The following is a 21,003-nucleotide window of genomic DNA, read 5'->3' as shown; positions in this document are numbered from 1 at the left end:
GCTCCTTTGGTCTGCACTTCCTATTGCAGGGAATTAATAGCTGCATTTTACAAAAGAGTCTGGCTAAAGAGGGATTGAACAGAAATGGCCTTTCTTCCCTTCCTGGGATGTGGGTAATGTCTCCAGCATTTCCCAGCCTGAGGGATAAACATCTCCAGCCAGATCTGCAAAACAACCCTGCTCTGATCTGCTTTAAAGGCAGCTCTCTATTTAACCAGGAATTGGAGCTCTCTGGAGAAAAACAGAGCTCTGCATTCCCCTTCTCCCTTCCCAGATCTCGCCCATGGAGAGCTCTGTCACCACCCAGCCAGCCCTCTTTGGCTGAGCATTGCACACAGGTAAAACAGGAACAGCACAACATGGGATTCTGCTAGCCCACATTGAAATCATGCTGGGAGAAATGATGCTGCAAAGTTGGGCAAGCTCTTCAGAGTGACAGTGTGGGATGCACCCTGTCTCCTAGGGCTCCTTTCCTCCATGCCAGCTGACCTGGTGACTGCATGGTGAGCAGAGCCAGCAGTTGGTACAGTTCTGCTCAGCCCCTGAGTTAACAGAATACAATCAGTATTTCAGTTCTAACCTCAACCTTGTGAGGAGGAGGACTCATCACCTGAACTGCTAACACTTGATTTTTCATCTGGGGCAAGCACCCATTGGACTAGATAGCTCAAGGCTGGATGTGTGTCACTTTGGAGAGAGAAGTGTTGTGATGTGGGATCAGTCCAGTGAACCTTGCTCCTAGAAGGGATCACCTTCACCTCATCCTCAAAACTGTGACTGGCTCCCACTTAAAAGGCTTATCATGGAGGCAGGCTCGCAGTCACCTGGGACTTAAAAGCTTTCCTCTCTTTTTGCAGGACCCTCCATTGTGACTCCTCCTAAGGACATCTGGAATGTGACAGGAGCACAAATCTACCTGAGCTGTGAAGTCATTGGCATCCCAACCCCTGTCCTCATCTGGAACAAGGTAAGGGCTCTGCTGGGAGCTCTTACAGCACAGCAAACCTGAGGTGGCTGAAAGTGCCTGGTAAGGACAAAGGCCATAGCAGATCTCTGTAGAAACACACCTCTTTGATGAGTTCACTCATCTCTGCAGTTCTGTCCACCCCCACACAGCTGGTTTTGCTTATTTTTTAGACATTATTTAGCAAATAAACTCTTGTTGATCCCGAGCCAGGACAGGACTCGTGTTTCTCTTGGTGGTGCCTGGATTTGGAGTGTGTAGGGAATGTCCCGTGACCTGCCTTCACCTTCACCCTGCTGGCAGCAGTGACTCTGAGGTGGCTAGACATCACCCACGTTGGGAACAGGAACCTCATGGGGCAGTCATTTAGCTCCAGTAGCCAGCAGCATGTTGATTTTGGCAGCACTGGTAACATCTGGCTTAGGACAGGGGCCAGTGTTGGATGGAGAGGATCCTGGCCGTAGGGCTGGGAGGCACTGCATGGCTCCTGCAGCCTCCCCAAGTGCCACAGGTTTGTACACTCTTGTGAAGGGTCTTAAAATTAAGCTGAAACATTACTACTTAAGGATACTATGGAGAAAAAAGCTAGGTTGACCCCAAGTTTGCTGTAAGACAGCAAGCTTTATTGGTAGGGGTTCAAGAGCAGAGTGTCAGGTGAGTATGCAGTGTGGGCTTGTTGACTCAGGCAGTGTGTTCTGCTTGTTTATGAATAGATGCTGAGTTTACACTCACTGAAAGTGCTGCTCTGCTTTTCATGCCTCCCCTCATGGCTGAGAGACTGCTTGACCTGGTGGTAACAAGGGCTGAGCACCACTTATCTGTGCTGGGTTCTGGGCTCAGGCACTGGGGAAAGATTGCAGTGCTCCTTTCCCATTGATGCTGTGCCTGCCAGGAGGGACTGCCTGCTTTGCTGCAGCAGAAACAGGCATGAACACACCCTTGGGAGCACACACACAAGTTCTGAGGCCAGATCAGCACAGGGCATGTTGGCACACCCCACTGCACAGCACCATCCATCCCAGAAAACTGGGCCACTCTGTTGCTGCTGAGGTGAGGGGAACCCACACCACTGGGGTGGTGTGGCTGCACTACACAGAGGACTAAGTGAAACTGTGACACTAGAAATACACTGCTGCTGCACAAAACACATCCATGTGTGTCTAATGTTGATCTGTGTGCAGGTATGGCTCAGCATGCAGTTACAGCAGAGGTTAGCCCCAGAGCTCTTACCCATTCCTGCCCCTCTGTTTAGATAATTCGAGGACAGTATGGTGTCCAGAGGATGGAGCTCCTGCCTGGGGACCGGGAGAACTTGGCCATCCAGACCCGAGGGGGCCCTGAGAAACACGAAGTGACTGGCTGGGTGCTGGTGAGTACTGTGTGTGAGCACACAGCTGCACAGGCAGCAGAGGGCAAACTGCTCATGGACAGAGAACAGGACAGCACACAAATGGCAACAGACAGGGAATTTGCAGGAAAACAGCCTGTGTGAGTTAGAGATGAAGGATAAGGGTGGCTGCTGGTTCCAGTTTTACCATGCAGTCTTACCATGCATGCACCCTTCCTCTGTTTAGCCTGCAACATTTTACAGTGTGCCAAACTACAAAATCAGAGGGGGAGTAGAGGGGAGGACAGGGTTTGACACAAAGAAGTTCTGTAAGATACCTGAAACCAGAATCACCTCTGCCAGTGCAAGAGATGCTCACTGGGGGAGTGGGGTGTGTTTCTTCCCTCAGATATCTCCTCTGAGCAAGGAGGATGCTGGGGAATATGAGTGCCATGCATCAAATGCCAAAGGAGAGGCAACGGCTTCTGCCAAAATCCACGTTGTGGAAACTCTGCATGAAATAGCCCTGACCAAAGGTTGGTAAGTGTGGCTGAACTCTCAGCACAGTTTATTGTTATTTGATACAAAAGTTTAATGCTTAAAAAAATGCTTAAAAAAAAATCAACAAACCCTCCCCCTCACTAGAAATACCAGTTTAACATGCAGTTTTTTGCATCTGCCAGAACATTCCAGGAAATCTTAGCTACTGGAGTTCTCAAGGGATTGTTAAATAACCCCCCCACATGCTGTAAAATACTGGAAATACCAAAATAACATTAAGAAACACCTTCTGGGGTTTTAATAGAGCAATTGACAAGTTGGTTTCTAGCCCTACATTTGTATCATCCTTTCAGTGTTGTTTGGATGCTTTCAAACCTGCTCCTCTCTCTCCTGAGAGCAGTATTGGCACAGCAGAAATTCCTGTTCCTGCCATGTTCTCTGCATGCTGGGATGTGAAAGCTCAGGAGATTTGCCACAGCATGTCCTGTTTGCTAGGCTGTGTGCAAAGCTTGTGGCAAACCAGCCACCCTCACCCCAGCTGCAGAGGATGGATGGCTCAGTACCACAGCCACAAGATATGCCTAGGAATAAATCTGGAGGGCCACAACAGTAACAGTAACCCTGCTAGAGGCACAGGGACAGGGAATAAAGCACCTGGCTACAGAATACTGCGCTGCCCAAATCCCCTACTGGATGTAATCCTTGGTTTTAATCCCTGCTAGCTTTATCCAAACTACACAGTCTTGACTTTTTGTGTTCTTATGTCTGTGAAGAGCTGAAATATTTCCCTTAGAAGAGCATTAGCAGCACCTGGCACTGAAATGAGAGCTTACAATGAATCCAAATATCATGCACAGGAACTTGGCTAATGGTTTTAAGGTAGTCTCTAATCCCTTTTCAAACATTTATGGATGTGAATGAAATTGAGTTTTACTGAGTTATGCCATGAACAGCAAGCTTATACCCCAGAACAGTTTGTTTCTTGCACACACCCAGCACATGCTACAGCTGGTTCTTTTCAGATGCAGGAAAGCTCTGAGGCATCTGGAGCTAAGTGATAAGTAAATGCAGACTGCCACTTTAAAGGAAAGGGATAAAGTTAATGGAACAAACTGCCAGACATCATAGCTACACTGTGAGAGTCTGTGTGCCATGTCCAGGGGATCTCAGCACAGAAAAACGTGTCTATTATCACCCCCCTGCAGCAGGGAGGGAAGGAAAGAAGGCAGGAAGGAAGGAGGGGTCAGGGCTCATCCTCAGCCAAGAGATCCCAAAGCTGTTGCCAAAGTTGCAATATTCCCCCGTGGAACAGGACAGAGTGTAACATGTTTTTGTTTTTCCACAGATGATGGTGCAGAGCTGTGATGTGAGGACTTTCACTTATGCACAGTTTTAAATTAGTATTTTGGAAAGCTGCAAGCTCTGGCTTTTTCTAGCTGACTAATCAGTCCCTCTTAACTCCCTTTTTCTTTGAGTCCCAATTTGCTTGCACACTTCTTTCACAGATACACAAATAGATTCACAAGCTCGATTAAAATTTTAATTCTATTTACAGGAAATAAACATACTTTTGAACAGCACACGGCAGATGAGTAAAACTGTAATTCTGAATGCAACGTGTATAAAATGAAACAAAACCTGAGCACTTCACTTGAGTCTCATAATTAAAAAAAAAGCCCTTTTAAGGCTAAACACTCATCATACGAGGTGCAATACTCATGGACATCAGTTCCTGGAAGAGGAGTTTGCAGGCGTAGGGCATTCGAACCAAAGATATCTGCAAAGAGATTGCAAAAGTCTTGTGATAAACACTCATAAACTTCCACATCCTCTACACAAATAACTTCCTTGAGTTTTTGGCTTAAAAGCAAATCTGAAGTTATGCATGAAAGCATTTAAGGAGAATTGCTCACAGACAGTACCAAAGCCAGAAGGAAGCTGAGCCTGTCTGTAGGGGCTACACAGCAGCTCTCCAGAACACATTTCTAACATAAAAACGCAGCCAAGGGATCTGATCCTAAACAAGAACCATTTACCAGACCATGTGCACAGCAGTGTGCCTGAGGTGCATCAATGCAGGTAAGGTTTCCAGCACACATCACTCTGTAGCCCCTGTACCATTGTTCAGAGTTGCAGCAGTCAGTCCTTGGCACAAAAACAAGCCCGCTCAAGGCTACTGTTTTTATCCCTGATACTGCTGTCCCTTGACACACTTCTGTAACCAAGCATGCATTGCACAGCTTTTAGTAAATTAAAAGACCCCACCAAAGTGCAGCACAAAAGATCTCCCGTGGGGACCCAGCTCTGCAAGCATAAATATCTTCATGGGACAGTCACAAGGGCGATGCCTCTAAATTCCTGTGCTTTTGAGTTTTAGTTCTAAAAACAAGCTCTCAAGCATTTAAAGTCTCTGAAAACTGCACTGAGCAGCATTTCCTGCCAAGTGACAAGCCAACACTGTAAAATTAATAAGGAAGCATCCAAATTGACTACAATGCTATAAACACTTAAAACAGTTATGAAACTAAAATAGCAATTGTTCTGGTGCTTCTTTAAATATTTACTTCCCTATGCTCCTGCTTCACTCAAGTGGCATTTCCTGCTGCCCACACGGAGGAACAATGGCTGATGAGAAGCACACGCACCTGAGTTTTATTGCGGCACCCGCGGCACTCGTAGGTGTGAGTCCTGGTGTTTGCAATGGCCATGATTCCACAGAGGTTGCACACGTGGACCTGGTAGGGGTCTGAAGCCTCAAACAATCTTTCCCTCAAGAACTGGGCTGCTCCATGAGCAATCTGGCAATCTCGTTCCATTTCTCCAAAGCGAAGGCCACCATCACTAAAAGGAACAGAAAAAACCCTCAACTTTTGAGTTCACTGGCAAAACAATCAGTTCTTGTTGTTGGAACAAGTATCTGCATTGCAAGGCAGCAGGAAAGCTGTGCATTAATTTTCCTCTAACACCTCAGAATAAAACTGTGAGAACAGTCATTAATAACTGCTGATGAGCATTTCTACAGCTGGTGCCTGACAGCCACAGCACAACCATACAGCAAAATGAAGTGTACTATTAAATCGTCCTCTGTTTATCTGTGCTGGGTTTAACCTTGGCTGTCTGCCAGATGTCCACCAAACAGCTCTCTGGTCCCACCACGTCACCAGGACATGGGGAGAAAGTAAGATGGAAAAGCTCATGAGTGGAGATAAAACCAGGGAGATTGCTTATCAATTACCACCATGGACAAAACAGACTCAGCATGGGGAAAATGAGATTGTCACCCATTAAAATGGAGTAGGATGATGAGAAACAAAACTAAAAAGTTCACCTCCCCAACCTTCTTCCCAGGTTTACTTCACTCCTTCATTCTCAACTCCTTCCTTCCCCTCCCTGTGATGACTGGGAGAATGGGGACTGCAGTCAGTGCATCACAGCTGCTCTTGGCTGCTCCCTTCTCACAGTTTTTTCCTGCTCCAGCATGTGGCCCCTTCCATGGGACAGTCCTTTGCAAACTGTTCTAGCATGGGCCCTTCCCACAGGGTAGAATCCTTCAGGAACAGACTGCAGCAGCAGGAGTCCCCCACCTCCTCCCAGGAGCCTGCTCCAGGCATGGGCTTTCCACAGGCTGCAGGGCAGTTCCTGCTGCATTTCCTCACTCCTCTCTCACAGTTGCTGCACAGCACTTTTACCCTTTCTTAAATATATTCTCACAGAGGTGCTACCAACACCACTGTTGGGCTCAGCTCTGGCCAGGGGCTGCCAGGGCCAGAGCTCTAAGTGGCTGTGTCCAGCCAGGTGCAATCCCTGGTCCTTTCTCAGAGAGGCCACCCCAGCAGTACCACCAGCTACCAAAACCTTAGTACCTGCACCCAATACAAGATCTAAAGCCAAACACATGCAAAAATGGGTGGCTATTTGGGGTGAGCTAATTAAGCTGCAAAGCTGAACCTATTTGTTCAGGGCTAGAAGCTGGACAGTGAAACAAAACCCCACAAAGAATCTAGCAGGGATCCTTACCGAGATCTGCCTTCCATGGGCTGTCTGTTAAGGATCTGGATTGGCCCTCGTGCACGAGAATGGATTTTGTCATCCACCATGTGCTTCAAGCGCTGGTAATAGGTAGGACCAATGAAGATCTGGGATGTGATTTTTCGACCAGTGAAGCCATTGTAGAGGACCTGAAGAAGTCAATGCAACCATAAGCCTTACTACCCATCAAAGGTGTATTAAAAAAATGACAGTGGATGGATAATTTGATTATACCTCATTCCCTCTTAGATGGTAGCCATAATCTGATAAAAGGTTGGAAATCTTTTGCACGTTGACAGCATCGTTAAAAGGTGTAGCATCACCAATTTCTCCCTTGTTTGCAGACACCTACAGAGAAGAGATTTGGAAAACTTTGTCAGGTTTCTAAAGGACTGATTAGACCATATTTAGCTGTTTCAAACAGTTGTAACTCTTAATACTGGAATTTGAGATTCCATGCCAATGGTAGTACCCTATCTCACTGTGTTTTATCTGCCACATATTTTAAAAAATACACACTATAAACAATTTTGCCTCTCCTCTCCTTATTTTAGATCAGGGGAAAATACCTGGAACAAAAGCAACAGATGAGAGAGCACACTGTAGGTAGGACCTGACCTTTTGATAAAATTTACAGGACTGTACATCTTCCCTAAGAAACCTCCTTTTGCTATCATATAACTGGAGAACAATCATTTTAAAGTGAATTAACACCTGCTACATAGTGTTTATCTTTACCAAAAAAAAAAAAAAAAGCTCAGAGCATACAACAGTCCCCACCAAATTTTAATTCCTATTGCTGAGACATGCAGTGTAGAAGACTGTTCTTACCTTGCCCTGAAGACACTCAATCAAGTGACCAATGGTCATTCGGGAAGGGATGGCGTGGGGGTTGATAATGATGTCAGGTGTGATGCCTTCACACGTGAAGGGCATATCCTAGAGCAGGGAAACACACAGTCAGTTCCTCCCAGAACATCATGTTTAGGAAAAGTATGTGCCTGGATCCAAATTAAGTCTTTTAAATAATTTAAAAGACATTGAAATATGTAAAAAGCAGCTGTGTCTCCTTCTAAAACATATTTTAGCTACATTTAAGTCAATATTGCACCTGAGTAGATAGTCCACAGACAATTCACTTAAAACAATTAGAATGCTAAGATCATCACAGGTAAAATCTCCAGAAGAAGAAGAAAAAGTAAATTTCTACCTCTTGCCTGTACTGGATCCCACAGGTTCCTTTCTGACCGTGTCTGCTAGCGAATTTATCTCCAATTTGTGGAATTCTTACAGAACGTACCTGTAAGCCACAGGAAAACATGCAGTTGGTAACTTACATATAGACCAAAGATGATTACAGCAGAAAGCACAGATGTCAGTGCTCACCCTGATCTTGCAGAACTTGTACCCTTCCTGGTTCAGGGTCACCATGACCTGATCTACAATGCCGGTCTCGCTGGTCCGCAGGAAGGTGCTGCAGTCTCGCTTGGTGAAGCGCCTGTTGGTGCTTTCCAGCTCATCCTCGTTTTCTGGCAGTGTGACTGTTTTGCCAATGATGACATCATCCCCAGACACACGTACCCCAGGGGCTATCAAACCATCATCATCAAGTTTGTCATAGATTGCGTGTCTCATACCTTGGGGGGAAGAAGGAACCATTAAAGTAGGCTCACAGATTTTTCAACATACTGACTCTTGATGTTCTGCAGTAATTCAACAAGTCTGCTTGCAGCTTCAGACAACTGCTAAAACATCTAATGTAAGTATCTCAACTGATACAGTAATTTCTATAAAATTCAGAAATGTCTGTATTAATATATCCCAAAATGAAGGCTGAATCATTTCAACACTACCTTGCCCTTAATTTAAAACCTCTCCTTTACCTTACCTTGGCAAGTTTCACGTGTGGGCTTCTCAAAAACTTCCTCTTGGTCATACCCTTTCTTAGACTCCTGCTCTTTGTATGAGCGATAGAACACAGACCTGAAATGAAATTATAAAGTCTTCTCCAGTGAAGCCAGCACCATTTCCCACCATATCTCATTTTCACCTGTTATAGCTACTGTTCTAATGACAACCAAATCCAAATAATGAGCACATGCTGCACAACCTTTCCTCTGATTTCCCGTTAATCTGACCTTCACTGAGGGCAAAACAAAAACAAACCCACTACCCAGAGAAGTTTCAGAGAGCATTATGATGCCCACTTTGAAGATACTGCCTAAGTACCTAAGATAACAGGTTAATTTTTTGTGAACTGCAAATATTTTTGTATCTGCTTGACACCACAGAAGTAGTTATTACTCCTAATGATTATTCACATCTTCAGCATATCATTCTCATATTACTTTCCTCCTTATGCATGCAATTTTGCAAACCTTTTCACACTTCTACTGCTACCTTGCAGTGCTACACTCAGTACAACTGAGCTGCAGTGAAAAACTTGCAATTTAATATAAGGTTCTTTCTGGTGCTTTAAGGCTTTTTGTTTGCTGCCTCGGTTGCCAGCACACCAAAGTGCTTTCAGATACTATAATGCATGAAGTCACATCAGCCACCAGCTGTGCCAACAGCAGTTCCTTCTAAGGAGAGGAACATTCCAATCCTAACTGGTAGCAACTGTCTCACTAATAAAGACAAGACTATGCTAAAATGCTGGAACATTGTTCTGGTAACTGGCAAGACTTAATATGAAAATACACCAGGGAAGAGTCCAAATGTTTTTTCATTAAACTGTGATACAAAGGACCCTAAATAGAATAAAGATCAAAATGGAAGATCAAGAAGACAAAGTGGGCAGTGAGTTTTCATGGTGTTTTGCTAAGATACACATTCATTATTTTCACTGTGTTGCTCCCTCTATCCCCATAAAAAAAAAAAAAAATTAAAATGCTTCTCAAGTGGAAAGATTCAGAGAATGGCATCTTCCAGCATAAAATGAACTTTTCTTGAGCCTCTGGACAAGTCAGTATAGCTTCTTCTTTAAACTCCAAGCAGTTAAAAAATTTATAGTCTTACCTGAAAAAGCCTCTGTCAACAGCAGAACGGTTCATAATGACAGAGTCTTCCTGGTTATAGCCTGTGTATGATGCAATGGCTACAATCGAGTTGATACCTACAATATGCAGAGAAAATATTTTGAAAGAATGCACACATGTCCAGACAGACACTATTTTAACTCAAAGCAGGCTGTACTCTCTACAGTCAAGCTGTTCTGCCCTTTCTCAGATAAAATCTCTACATCCCACACACAGAAACATGCAGTATCAGCAAATTCAACTCTGGGTACAAAAGGGAGTCAAGAGTGACCCCTTGTGAAAAACCTATCAAACATCAATATAGAAAATGCATTTTTTGAGTTAGATTTTAGCAGGGTTTTTTGGGTACTAGTAGTTTCAGCTGCAACACTACCAACAAATTTTCTGCAGTCTAGTTGTCCAGCTACAAGCTAACGCTTAAACTATAAATGCACGAATTTGCTAAATGTTCAGGTACTCTACACACACTATTTGTGACATGTTTGAAACAAAGCAGAAGAGCAGTATTTCTGTCCCATGAACATGAACTGACAACACACCTGCTGGCAGCTCTCTGAACCTCAAGTACTCCATGGAGCGTGTTGTTACCAGGGGCTTCTGGGGATAATAGAGCACATGTGCCAGCGTATCCATACGGACATGGAAGTTGGTGATGTAGACTCCCATAGCCTGCTTACCCATAGCAGACTGGTATGTGTTCCTGGGAGACTGAACAGACACAGGGAAGACCATTAATTATGGACATAAAGTTCCTTACACACACACACACCTGTGGGTTTTCTAGCAGCTTTAAAAGCAGGATGTCAACAGAGGGGCACTGACCTGGTTGTGATCAGGGAAAGGGATGATAGATGCACACACTCCCAGGATCATGGATGGGTGAATCTCACAGTGTGTGTATGTTGAACAATATGCCACACCTTTCTCTTGCAAGTCATCTGGAGTCATTGCCAGCATCACAGTCTCTTCTTCCAGGGTGTCAATGTACTCTACTACACCACTGGCCACAAGATCCTGCCAACTGAACAACCAATAACTCCATTAACACCTAAAATGGGTCTCTTCAGCAGTGACAGGAACAAGGACTTCTCTTATTATTACTACCACTGCCTCAGTGTGATTAAAAAAACTGATTAAACTACCAGGCAGAGAAAGCATCTTTGTGCTGCACAAAGTTTTAAACATTCCTGTCTCCAACCTGAATGTGGCACCTTCCAAGATGGAAAATGACACCTTCAGTTGAATTTCAAGAATGTCCCTCACCTGTAATTGTTATACTCTCGTTCCTTCAGTTGGTCAATGTGCCTTTTCTTCAGCAGCAACTTCTGTTTCTCCACAATCAAAAGGGGCCGACAAATTCTGCCTGCATCAGTGTAGATGCGGATTTCTCGCTCACGAATATCTCTGATCATCGACACCTGGGCAAGACAGCAGCACCCCATGAGTGCAAAGTGTCAGCTTGGAATCAGAACTACAGAACACAAAACAGGATAACCAAATTCCCTAAAGCAAAGACTTTCCAGGCACTATCAGAAGCACAGAAAAAAGAGTAACACTCCTACAAACATGAGTGTTTCAGAAGATTATTTTCAGCTGTTCTGTCTTTCAACTGGATCCTCTTTAGAAACAAACAACCCCCCCTATAAAAACCAGCCCCACAACCAAGCAACAAACCATACATAATCAAGGATATAGTAATAATAATAAAAACATCAAATACACCAAATACAAAAACCTCCCCAAAACACCCACAAAACAAACCCAACAGGAAGTATATTCAGGAAGAGACTTGCAAATAATGCTACTTGAAACTTGCAAAGTAGTATCAAGGCATTATCCTCTCTTGCCCAAAAGGACACCCAAACTCTAGGTGGAAAGATTTTTACCTCTGACACAATGATGTCCATCTGACGACGAAGCTTCCTTAGGGTATTCATCAGCTGCTCCGGATCTTTGTGTATTCCTACCCAGCAGCCATTAACAAATATCTTGGTAGCACTAAAAGGGGAAACACAAATAATAATTAAAAATATTCCGACCCACCAAATAACCCTCAAACCCTTGAAGTGTTGTGCAGGATAAAGCTTAAGTCTGTTTAAAGGGTTTTACTACGTACTCAGCTATTGCTGCTGGAGATATTTCTTCTAGGTTTTCCATACTCCACTCTTCCAAGAACTCCAGAATTGGGGATGGCTGAGAGCCCACAGAAATGTAAGCCATCAGGGCTAAGTTCTTCACAAGTCCTACTGCATGACCCTAGTAGAAACACAAAGTTGCATTTTCAAATCAAGAAGATTCAAGAATTTCAACTTAACTTCTCAAGGAACCAGACACAAAACAAGGTTCCAACCACCAAGTTAGCAATAAAGTTAAATATTTGTGTCAGCATTATTAAAAAAAGTGCAAGGGATCATCACAAGTGCCATGGCTACAAAATGGCCGTGAGGGAGAGGCAGTTAGTACACAAACCCTGTTTTCATTACCTCAGGGGTCTCAGCAGGGCAAACCATTCCCCACAGGGTGTTGTGCAGCTGCCGGGGCTTGGCCAGTTTTCCATCTCTCCCAATCGGAGAATTCAGGCGTCTCAGGTGGGAAAGGGTGGATGCGAAAGTCAGGCGGTTCAACACCTGCACACAGGAGGGAGTTCAGTCAGTCACACCTTGTTAAGTTGACACCCTAGCACAAAGGATCAATGCCCTCTAGAAATGATGTGCTTAAAAAGAACTAAGACAGCTCTGATTTTTGTTAGCTACACTTTTTAGCTCACCACTAATCTCACACTACCCCTAGAATGTCAAGCTCCCAACTAGTGTAGTAGTGGCAGAAGTTCCCAGAGCATGCTTTAACCACAGCAAGACCCTGGGCTAATCAAGTCGGTGCTCCTCATCATTTGCCATGGAATAGAGAACTTTTATATTATAAGGTGTCACTCAAGTTTTTTTAACTGCCTGTGAAGCACTGGAAGTAACTAAAGGAAAGAAATCCATCCTCCTGAATGATTCCCTGGGACTAAGAATTTACACAAAAGTGTATGATCAAACAAAAAAATCTTTACAAGAGTTATACACCAACTCCTTAGCAGTGAGTGCAACAGCCAAAGCAAGCAAACCATGACCAAAAAAATCAAAGACCTGTGAAGATCCAACTGTTTGGATCTTTATCTGTGTCACCTAAGGAAATTTCCTTTAAAAATATTTCTGTTTAACATACAACATGCATGGCTGCTAAGCAATGTTAAACTCTTGCATGAGAACAAGTTCTTTTGTCAGGTTTACAGTTCTTTTACCATAAGAACTGTAAACCTGACAAAGCTCTTACTGTACCTGAGATACTCCTGCTCTGGCCTGATGAGCTTTCTTCTGGTCACCCCAGTTTCCAGTTGCCAATGAATATTTCAAACCGTCCGAAATAATTCTTGTTTTAATTGCCAACTCCAAGTTGAAATCTTTCCCTCTGTCAATGAACTTCTGTGCATATATTCTCACTTCCTTCAGCAAATTCTTGAACATTCTGTAGAAGAAAGACACCGAGCAATCTGATTAAACAGAGCATGTGCAGTTCAGCCTGCTCAGGGCTATTTGAAAAAAATGTCACTGGCCTCCTGAAAAGAAGCAATTTGTAACCAGAGCGAGATGGCAAAGGGGAATAAAGCAAATGCAACTGTTTGTAAATATGCACAAAATATGCTTCAAAAAAAGTTAATGCTAGCCACCTACTGTTATAGCAAACTCAACCACTCCATGAAAAAGTCATAATTAGACAGAAGCTGTGTTGCTCAAGACTGGCTCTCTGACAATAGAATGAGTCTGACTTAGAAGCACAGAGTTGGCAATGCCTCTACCATGAAAGGAAATGTTTTAGTTACCCTCTGAACAGGAAAGCCAAGAGTGGCCCAGCAAGATCCAGTCTTTTGTTGCCATAATGATCTCTGTCATCCAGCTCTCTTCTTCCCAGTGCTGCCAGCAACAGTCTATGAACCATATACCTAAACAAATCAGAAAGTTCATGTTTTAAACTGACAGCAGACATTCACAACAAAGATTACATGTTCTCATAGACAAGTCAGTGAACTCTTTCCTAAAAGCAGTCCATTCTAGATCTTTAGCATACCACTGCCCTAAAATAAACCTCTTCAGCACATCCTTAGAGGTGGATGATCCACAGAAAGTTCAGGCTAAAGACAGGGAGAAGAAAATATTTGCATCATGATGGTCATGCCTCTTCTGCTAAATATCTGCCCTGAACTGTAATATGGGCTCTGTTTAAGCACATGCAATAGGGTATAAAATCACAAACCTCCTGATGCTACAGTTCATCTGTATATCAGTAAGCAGTGATCAAGACAATGTGCTACTGGTTTTAAAGAGTGCTTTACATTACAATCACTTATCAATACTTATCTAAATCTTACTTATCCATGTTATCCATGCAACTGGATATCAAAAAGTCATTTAGCACTATCATCATATTTAACTTAAGATCCAAAATGTGTTTGAGGCTCATCTTTATCCTAGTTTATCAAAATTTGCATTTTCTCAGCCTGAAAAATATACCAGTGCCCCAAGGTTTATCACAGAGTACCCAGAAGACTCAGGTTAAAACAAATTTCCATTCAAGGCATTCTTCCAATCATATACATGAGTAAAAAGTATCCATTTGCAGCTGTGAGACAGAGTTGTGACATACCCTAGAAAATAGGCCTTTTTGGTTTCACAGAAGTCACTGACACCAACATGTGGGAGCATTTCTTTCTGCAAGACTTCTTTGGCATACTTGATTCTCTTTTCTTTGGTGACACCTGGCTTGGCACCTCTTGAGCCAATGAAGTTTAGGGCAACATTTTGCTCCTGAATGACAAATGCTTCATCCAGAGATGGTTTGACCTAAGGCAGAAAAATACAACAAAATCCTGTAGCAACCAGTGCCTGTTGGGGCTGAAGGAAACTACACAGTAGTTTGTTAATGATTCTTTTCAGGATCTGCTAATTATTGATCCAGGTCTTTCTGGCACTAGAAAACAGCAATGAAAAATGTAGGAAGAACACAAAAACTAGTTTAAACTTCAGAAAATAGTTCTCATTTGAGTTCATTCTAGGTCTAATGCTATTTCAGGTATAATCAAGATTTTACAGTTAAAGTCAACAACAGCAGAAGACCCTAACTCTCCAAGTACATATTAACTCTAAAAAAATTCCACTGTGCTCTGTCCCCTTAATGTATACTCATTACAATAGATTCAGGCACAGAACTTTCAACATTTCTAATAGAGAAGGCACAAAAATAATAAATAAATTACAACAGGAAAACGAACACTTCAAGCGATGACTGCCTGCACTGACACCCTCCAAACATGAGAACAGGAAATAATTTCATATATATTACCATTTCCATCATTTCTGGGTCTTCAAAATCATAGATGATGTGCTCCAGAATGTCCCTGTCGGACACAAAGCCGAGTGCACGGAAGACAATGATGATGGGCACCTCTTGTTTGATGTACGGCAGAGTTGCTACAATGCGCTGACCGATGGCGCTCTTCTTTGCACCCTGCAAAGATGGGGAGAGCAGGGCTGAGCCTTAAATCATCTTGCCTTTCAGTGAAAGTCTCTAAAATCATCCTGCCTTTCAGTGAAAGTCTCTAAAATCATCCTGCCTTTAAGTAAAAGTCTCTCTCTGGATTTGGATGATACAACACAAGCATATTTATTCAAGCCCCACAGGAAAGCATGGCTTTTCAGCAGGCCAGCTAAGGAGCTACTCTGCAACCTTACTCCAGCAATGAGTTTTTATTTTAAAAACATTTCAAGCTTTAAAGCTTGTGAAAACTTGTAAGGTTTTTGCTGATACAAAGGAATATAAATACTACTCATTCATCCATATGCATAATTCCTCTCCCTCAGTGCAAAGAGCAATCCTATCTACCTTCAGTGTTCCTTCTGTCAGGCTTAAACTCAGCTTTTCTAACCCACTGTGCAAGTGATTATTCAAGTAGCTGCTCCCCTTCTCCAGAAGGAAATGCTGTGGGATGCATAGGAAATTAGGAGTGCCCCAGTCATCAGGAGTGAGAATACTGTAAAGCTTCTATTTAAATTGCTCTTGGAAAACTTCAAAATATCAATTCTAAATGAGGGCAATACTAAATGAGTATTGTCATTTAACTTTTGAAGTTACAAGTAGCACTTATATCCCCTCACAGATGGCACAATTAAATATTAAATATGAATTAATATGTGGTCTGCAAAATACATCTCAACACTGGCTTGGCCATCAGCAAAGAGAGGGTCCCTGCTCTTCTACTTATTCTTCATGAAAAAACAGGACACAGCTTGTCTGAATCTTCTAAAAACTCATGTCTAGTAATTTAAAAATTGTTTTTAGCCTTGCCCTAAAACCTGCCACGAATTGAGTCTTCATTTCAATCCTCAAATTATTTATCATAGAGACAAGCATAACCTACGACAAACAAATTTTCATTTGCTTTTATCTTATTTACAACTCTGTCAATTTCAGAAGAAATTTCTTCTCAAAATCCCAAAAGCAAATGACACAAAGAGACAGGGCAGTAACAAAGCTCCTAAATCAGTCTCTGGTGTTGTTACCACCTAGCCATACCTGTCCACCTCTGGCCAGCATGCTGACCCATATAGTACTTGTTGGTCGAGAGGAATTTTCCAGACAAGACCTACACTCTCCTGTGTAGGCATATTTTGAATCTTTCTTTGCAAACACATACACTGTGTTTGTAGCCATCTTCTCCTGAGCAATCAGAACCTGTGTGAGAAACAAGAGCACCAGTAAGTAACTGACAAAAGAGAATACTGAAAGCAATATACAGAAACACTCACTGTTTCTACTATTCCTTTAGGTGCCACAACTTTAACAGCACTGCACAGCATGAAGTCAATTGTATTTTAAAAATACAGATTTAAACATAATATAAGCTAGTTAAGAAGAAATAGTCCAAACAAGAGACTCAGGGAACTCTGTTGTCTTTTGTTACTTACCACACATGCTGGCTGTGCTGTGCTTTCTTTATCATTGTGCATTTTGCACAATGATAAAGAAAGCAATTCACTTTTTCCAAGGCCAATGCACTACACAGGCAAATTCAAATGCCAGCTCAACAATCAAAGCCAGAATTCTTTTCTCCCAAAAAGAAATATAAAATTCTAGTTACTTTGCTGTGTTTACCCAGATTATCAGTTAGAAAATACTGTCAGTTTCACAGGTGAGGAACTAACAGGGTGTGGATATGATTTTCTGAAGCTGCTTCCACAGTACTGGAGGCAAGAACTTAGTCTTAAAACAAAATGCATCAAAAATACAGCAAAATCATCAGCAAAAGTACAGCTATGAACAAGCTGGAAGACACACTGAGTGAGGAATTGCCTCATTTCAGAATGCATGCTGCTCTGCAATACTGGAAAAGCAAATAAAAATACCTAGAGCACTTAGTGGCAAACAGTTCACAAAAGGCAAAGCAGTTCACAAAACCAAAGAAGGAAGAATTGAAGATGGGAAGTGTGCCTCAAAGAAGAAAAGGTGGCTTGAGAAAACCCTAACAGATGACTAAAAGCTCATCTTTCTGCAAGATCAGGAGCTCCCACAGTATCTCTGGTACGCTGGAATAAGAGTGTTTATGCTCCTGGCAAAACACATGGGAACAAGGGACAGAACTTCCAGTGTCTGTACAGATGGCTGTGCAAGGTGCATCCCTTACCTTTTCTGAGCCATTGATGATGAAGTAGCCCCCAGGATCCAGTGGGCACTCGTTCAGCTCACAGAGATCACGGTCAGTTAAGCCATTCAGCAAACAGTACGTGGAACGCAGCATGATAGGAATCTTTCCTATAAAGGTTTTCTGATGCTGGGTCTGCAACTGGTCCTCCCCTTCTTTAATAACTGTTTTAGTTATATCCACATACAAGGGGGCAGAATACCTACAGAATAAAAACAGCCCTGTGTCACCTGTCAGTTACTACCTTTCTGCACAACCCTGAGTAATGCACTCACTGGTGTATTAAGCATTATTACCAAATCACTATCTGCATTTAACAACTAGACATGGAAGTTTAAACAAAGCAGCAATTCTTATGCAAAAGGCCATGAAACAATAAGGCAGAGGCAGTTCTTCCTTGTGTTTATCCACCACAGAGTTGGCTCTTACGTGAGGTTTCTCAGCCTGGCTTCATTTGGCATCATAGGTGAGGGTGCTCCATCTCTTTCCCAATGGGTAGGCTTGGAGAGATAGATTTGTTCAAACTTCAACAGATACCGGGGCTGGAAAACAAAAATACATTTACTTGTAATGAAAGAAACACCTCTTCTATCAGCAACCAGAACTGCTACTGCAGAAGAACAGCCACTACCAATAAATGAAAATACAGCAAGTTGGGTAACACCATTCCTAGGAAGATTCTATAGGACAAGTAAGCAAAGGAAGACTTGAGCTCTTGGAAAACAATCTGATTTCTAAAATGCTCAAAAGCTTCCTACAACAGGAGGTGGAAGACCCTTGTTGACAAATGTTTTGTAAGTAAAAAAAAAAATCTCAGTCCTTATGTGAAGAAACACCTTTTCTTGGATTTGCAGCAACAGCCACATTTAGTTCTGTTTTCCAAGTTCTCATGAAAGCTATCTTAAGGAGAATACATTTACCACCATTCTTATCTCGGAGAATGGTTGCTAAACCCTCTCGTGTGCTCTAAACTGCCTTCAAAATTTGAGACTGAGAAGCAGAGGGAGACAGAAACAAAAAAACCCAAGATTTTCCCAATACACACATTTTCCTTAAATTAGTCCCGCATCCTGAAATGTGGTGAGAGATTGCCTGGCAAGTGACTCTGAAGGAAAAAGCAAGTTTTCTTTTTTCTCATCTCTATACTTATTCCTAAAAACCTGCATTTAATAAGTGAGAATAAGACACTAAGCTTTGTGATTTGAGAAAGTAAAATAATAGCTTTTGGGCAAAAAGAAGCCCAGCACAAATAATGCTTGTGATCTGAACAACGACCAGGCACAGCACAAACATCAGCTGCAAAACTGCACAAGTAGAGAATTCTGCCACAATATACACAGAATAACAAGAAATACTAAGAATTAGTGAGCTAAATGTTTATGAACTGTTTGCCTACCAAAGAAACCAAAAGACATCTCATTTATTCTCTACAGGATAGTTTTTTTGCCTGCAAAAAATGCAAAGGAACAGGAAAACCATAAAACAAATACAATGCTCTGGTGTCCTAAAGTTCCTTTAAATCCCTAGAGGAAAATATCAAGGTAGGACTGACAGCAAGGCAATGGCTCATCACCATTTGCACTTATGGAACAGGGATCAAACTACAAAAGGGACACAGGTGAAAGCACCAGAGCCACTGCAGAAGGTGCACACTCATTGCAGAGGAGCCTTCATGGGGTGCAGAATTGAGACAATCTGCCCTCTTTGGAACATGGCGCCAGGGGAAAAAAATTAACAACAGCAGACTTTGAAAACTTGGACCTAACTTGAGCCTAACTCGAGTCAAAGCTGAGAGAGGTTTTCAGCCATAAGCCTTGCCATGGTAAAGCTGCTGAAAAACCAAAATCTCACCAAAACACAGCTTGCTCTTGGCTGCTTGGCCTGCTCTACTGAATCTCTGTCCATGCAGTTTTGCAGAGGAACTGACAAGATGAGCTGCAGCAGCCACTTGTTCTTGGTCACTTCTCAACTCAAACAGGACAGGAGTTGAATAAAACAAATGAAACAAATGAAAAATGACTTAGAATTGTAAAAACACATGATCTCTGTCAAGGTTCTCCACTTACTGGCTCTTCCACTTCTCCTGAGGCATGCTGGGCTTCAGCTTGCAAATCAATTGGTGGAGCATCTTCAACAATTCTCTGCACAGACATCTGAATAAACTCATCAAAGGAATCCAATTGCTGCCTGACTAAACCCTTTTCATCAAAATAGGAGCTAAAAAAAAAAGAGCAGGTTAACAAGAAATCTTAATTAATGTACTAATCTTAACTTAATTAATGTACTTTGCACATCAACAAACTTAAGGTACATTATTACCAAAATTACAAAAGCCATGAAATATAGTGCAGAATCAAACACATTCACTTAACCCAAGGCATGGGTTTCAAACACAGATGCTCCTCACAAACGTTTAACAATTCCCTCCCTGCCTGAGGACACAGACACTTGGGAGTGACAGACTTGCTGCCACCTCTTGGCTGAGCCACGACTGCATGCACGGCGAGGGCCTCAAATTTCCCTTAAACTGGAAGACAAACGTGATGACAAACTTGCTGAAAGCGGCTCCAGCTCAAGTTTCCAACAACACCTGTAAATTACTTTGCCTTAACTAATTTTCCAAGGGGCAGTAAACTAAAAGCATGCCCCCAAACCCAAGTAATAGTACTGAGAACTTTTAGCTTGGATCCCCTCTGTGCCAGCCACACAGATCCTGGATGCTCAGGAGAAAACACCAGCACCCAATACTGATTTCCTAACGCCAGCATCAGCAGTGAGATTAGAGAGCAAAACTAAGTGGTTGATATGGAACCAAAACCATCCCTTTCTTCACTGAAAAAAGTGTGTGCTGGGGGTCAGCAGAGCTTCTTAATCCGTGCCCATAACCCTTTGTTTCTCCTAAAAGCCCTGAGCGTGCCGCAGCACAGGGTTTAGGGTGGCCAAGCCTGCAGCTCCCAGCACAAGCTGGGTGTCACCTGCCAGGCCGAGAGCACCCGCGCTGAAGGGACAAGGCCAGCCAGCCCAGCAGCTCACCTGATAACAATCCAGCAGGCCTCCTGCCACAGGTCGGGCGTGATTTCATCGTCGTCTTCATCATATTGCATATCTGCGGGGAAGCACAATATGAGTTAGGCCCCGATCACCGCCGTGGTGGGACCGGCTCAGGGTCCCTCCGGTACATCGGGAGAGGCCGCCGCATCCCTCCCGGCTCCCGCGGGCCCCGGCGCGCACAGCGCCATCCTTGATCGGGACGGGCGGCAGGAAAAGGTGAGGAGAAAGAAAAGGAAAACCCCTCACCTTCGTCCGCGTCGTACATGGTGGCGGCTGGCGGGGCCGCGGCGGCGGCAGCGGAGCGAGGGGCGAGACGGAGCGCGGGGCAGCGCGGGCCAGCGGCGGCGGCGGTGGC

General features: G+C 43.2%; 2 protein-coding genes across 3 annotated transcripts in view; one reads left to right on the top strand and one right to left on the bottom strand.

Annotated features, from left to right (window-relative positions):
• Window positions 1–4,372, top strand: part of IGFBP7 (insulin like growth factor binding protein 7) — a 15,147-nt gene extending 10,775 nt beyond the window's left edge. The window contains exons 2-5 of the mRNA XM_059471209.1: window positions 858–967; window positions 2,217–2,333; window positions 2,701–2,827; window positions 4,138–4,372. Of these exons, the coding sequence (XP_059327192.1) occupies window positions 858–967; window positions 2,217–2,333; window positions 2,701–2,827; window positions 4,138–4,157 (374 nt within the window). The 3' untranslated portion in view covers window positions 4,158–4,372. The remainder of the gene's footprint in view (window positions 1–857; window positions 968–2,216; window positions 2,334–2,700; window positions 2,828–4,137) is intronic.
• Window positions 4,311–21,003, bottom strand: POLR2B (RNA polymerase II subunit B). 2 transcript variants are annotated; one of them, XM_059469992.1, is made up of 25 exons: window positions 20,895–21,003; window positions 20,631–20,703; window positions 19,664–19,814; window positions 18,027–18,139; window positions 17,580–17,799; window positions 16,472–16,630; window positions 15,242–15,406; window positions 14,546–14,742; window positions 13,725–13,844; window positions 13,183–13,369; window positions 12,343–12,486; window positions 11,976–12,115; window positions 11,746–11,857; window positions 11,123–11,277; window positions 10,682–10,880; window positions 10,399–10,567; window positions 9,840–9,936; window positions 8,710–8,804; window positions 8,208–8,458; window positions 8,032–8,121; window positions 7,653–7,760; window positions 7,056–7,169; window positions 6,810–6,970; window positions 5,438–5,633; window positions 4,311–4,569 (listed from the first exon to the last, which is right to left on the bottom strand). In XM_059469992.1, exons 1-25 carry the CDS (start codon window positions 20,911–20,913, stop codon window positions 4,480–4,482), a joined length of 3,525 nt encoding a protein of 1,174 aa, XP_059325975.1. In that variant the 5' UTR covers window positions 20,914–21,003; the 3' UTR covers window positions 4,311–4,479. The 2 variants fall into 2 exon arrangements, with proteins under 2 accessions (XP_059325975.1, XP_059325976.1); XM_059469993.1 differs by lacking the exons at window positions 19,664–19,814; window positions 20,631–20,703; window positions 20,895–21,003 and adding an exon at window positions 19,449–19,653.

Source organism: Ammospiza nelsoni, chromosome 4 (genome assembly GCF_027579445.1).
Source record: "Ammospiza nelsoni isolate bAmmNel1 chromosome 4, bAmmNel1.pri, whole genome shotgun sequence".
NCBI classification, from domain to species: domain Eukaryota; kingdom Metazoa; phylum Chordata; class Aves; order Passeriformes; family Passerellidae; genus Ammospiza; species Ammospiza nelsoni.
The sequence above is the reverse complement of the archived record's forward strand: the minus strand, read 5'-3'. Positions and strand labels throughout refer to the sequence as shown.

Bases quoted from the DNA above. Each gene is read 5' to 3' on its own strand.
- POLR2B (XM_059469992.1), bottom strand. The intron at 16,631-17,579 runs GTAAGGGATGCA...TTTCTCACACAG, and splicing joins TCATCAATGGCTCAGAAAAG to GTTCTGATTGCTCAGGAGAA. The intron at 10,881-11,122 runs GTGAGGGACATT...TTGGTTGTTCAG, and splicing joins CGAGAGTATAACAATTACAG to TTGGCAGGATCTTGTGGCCA.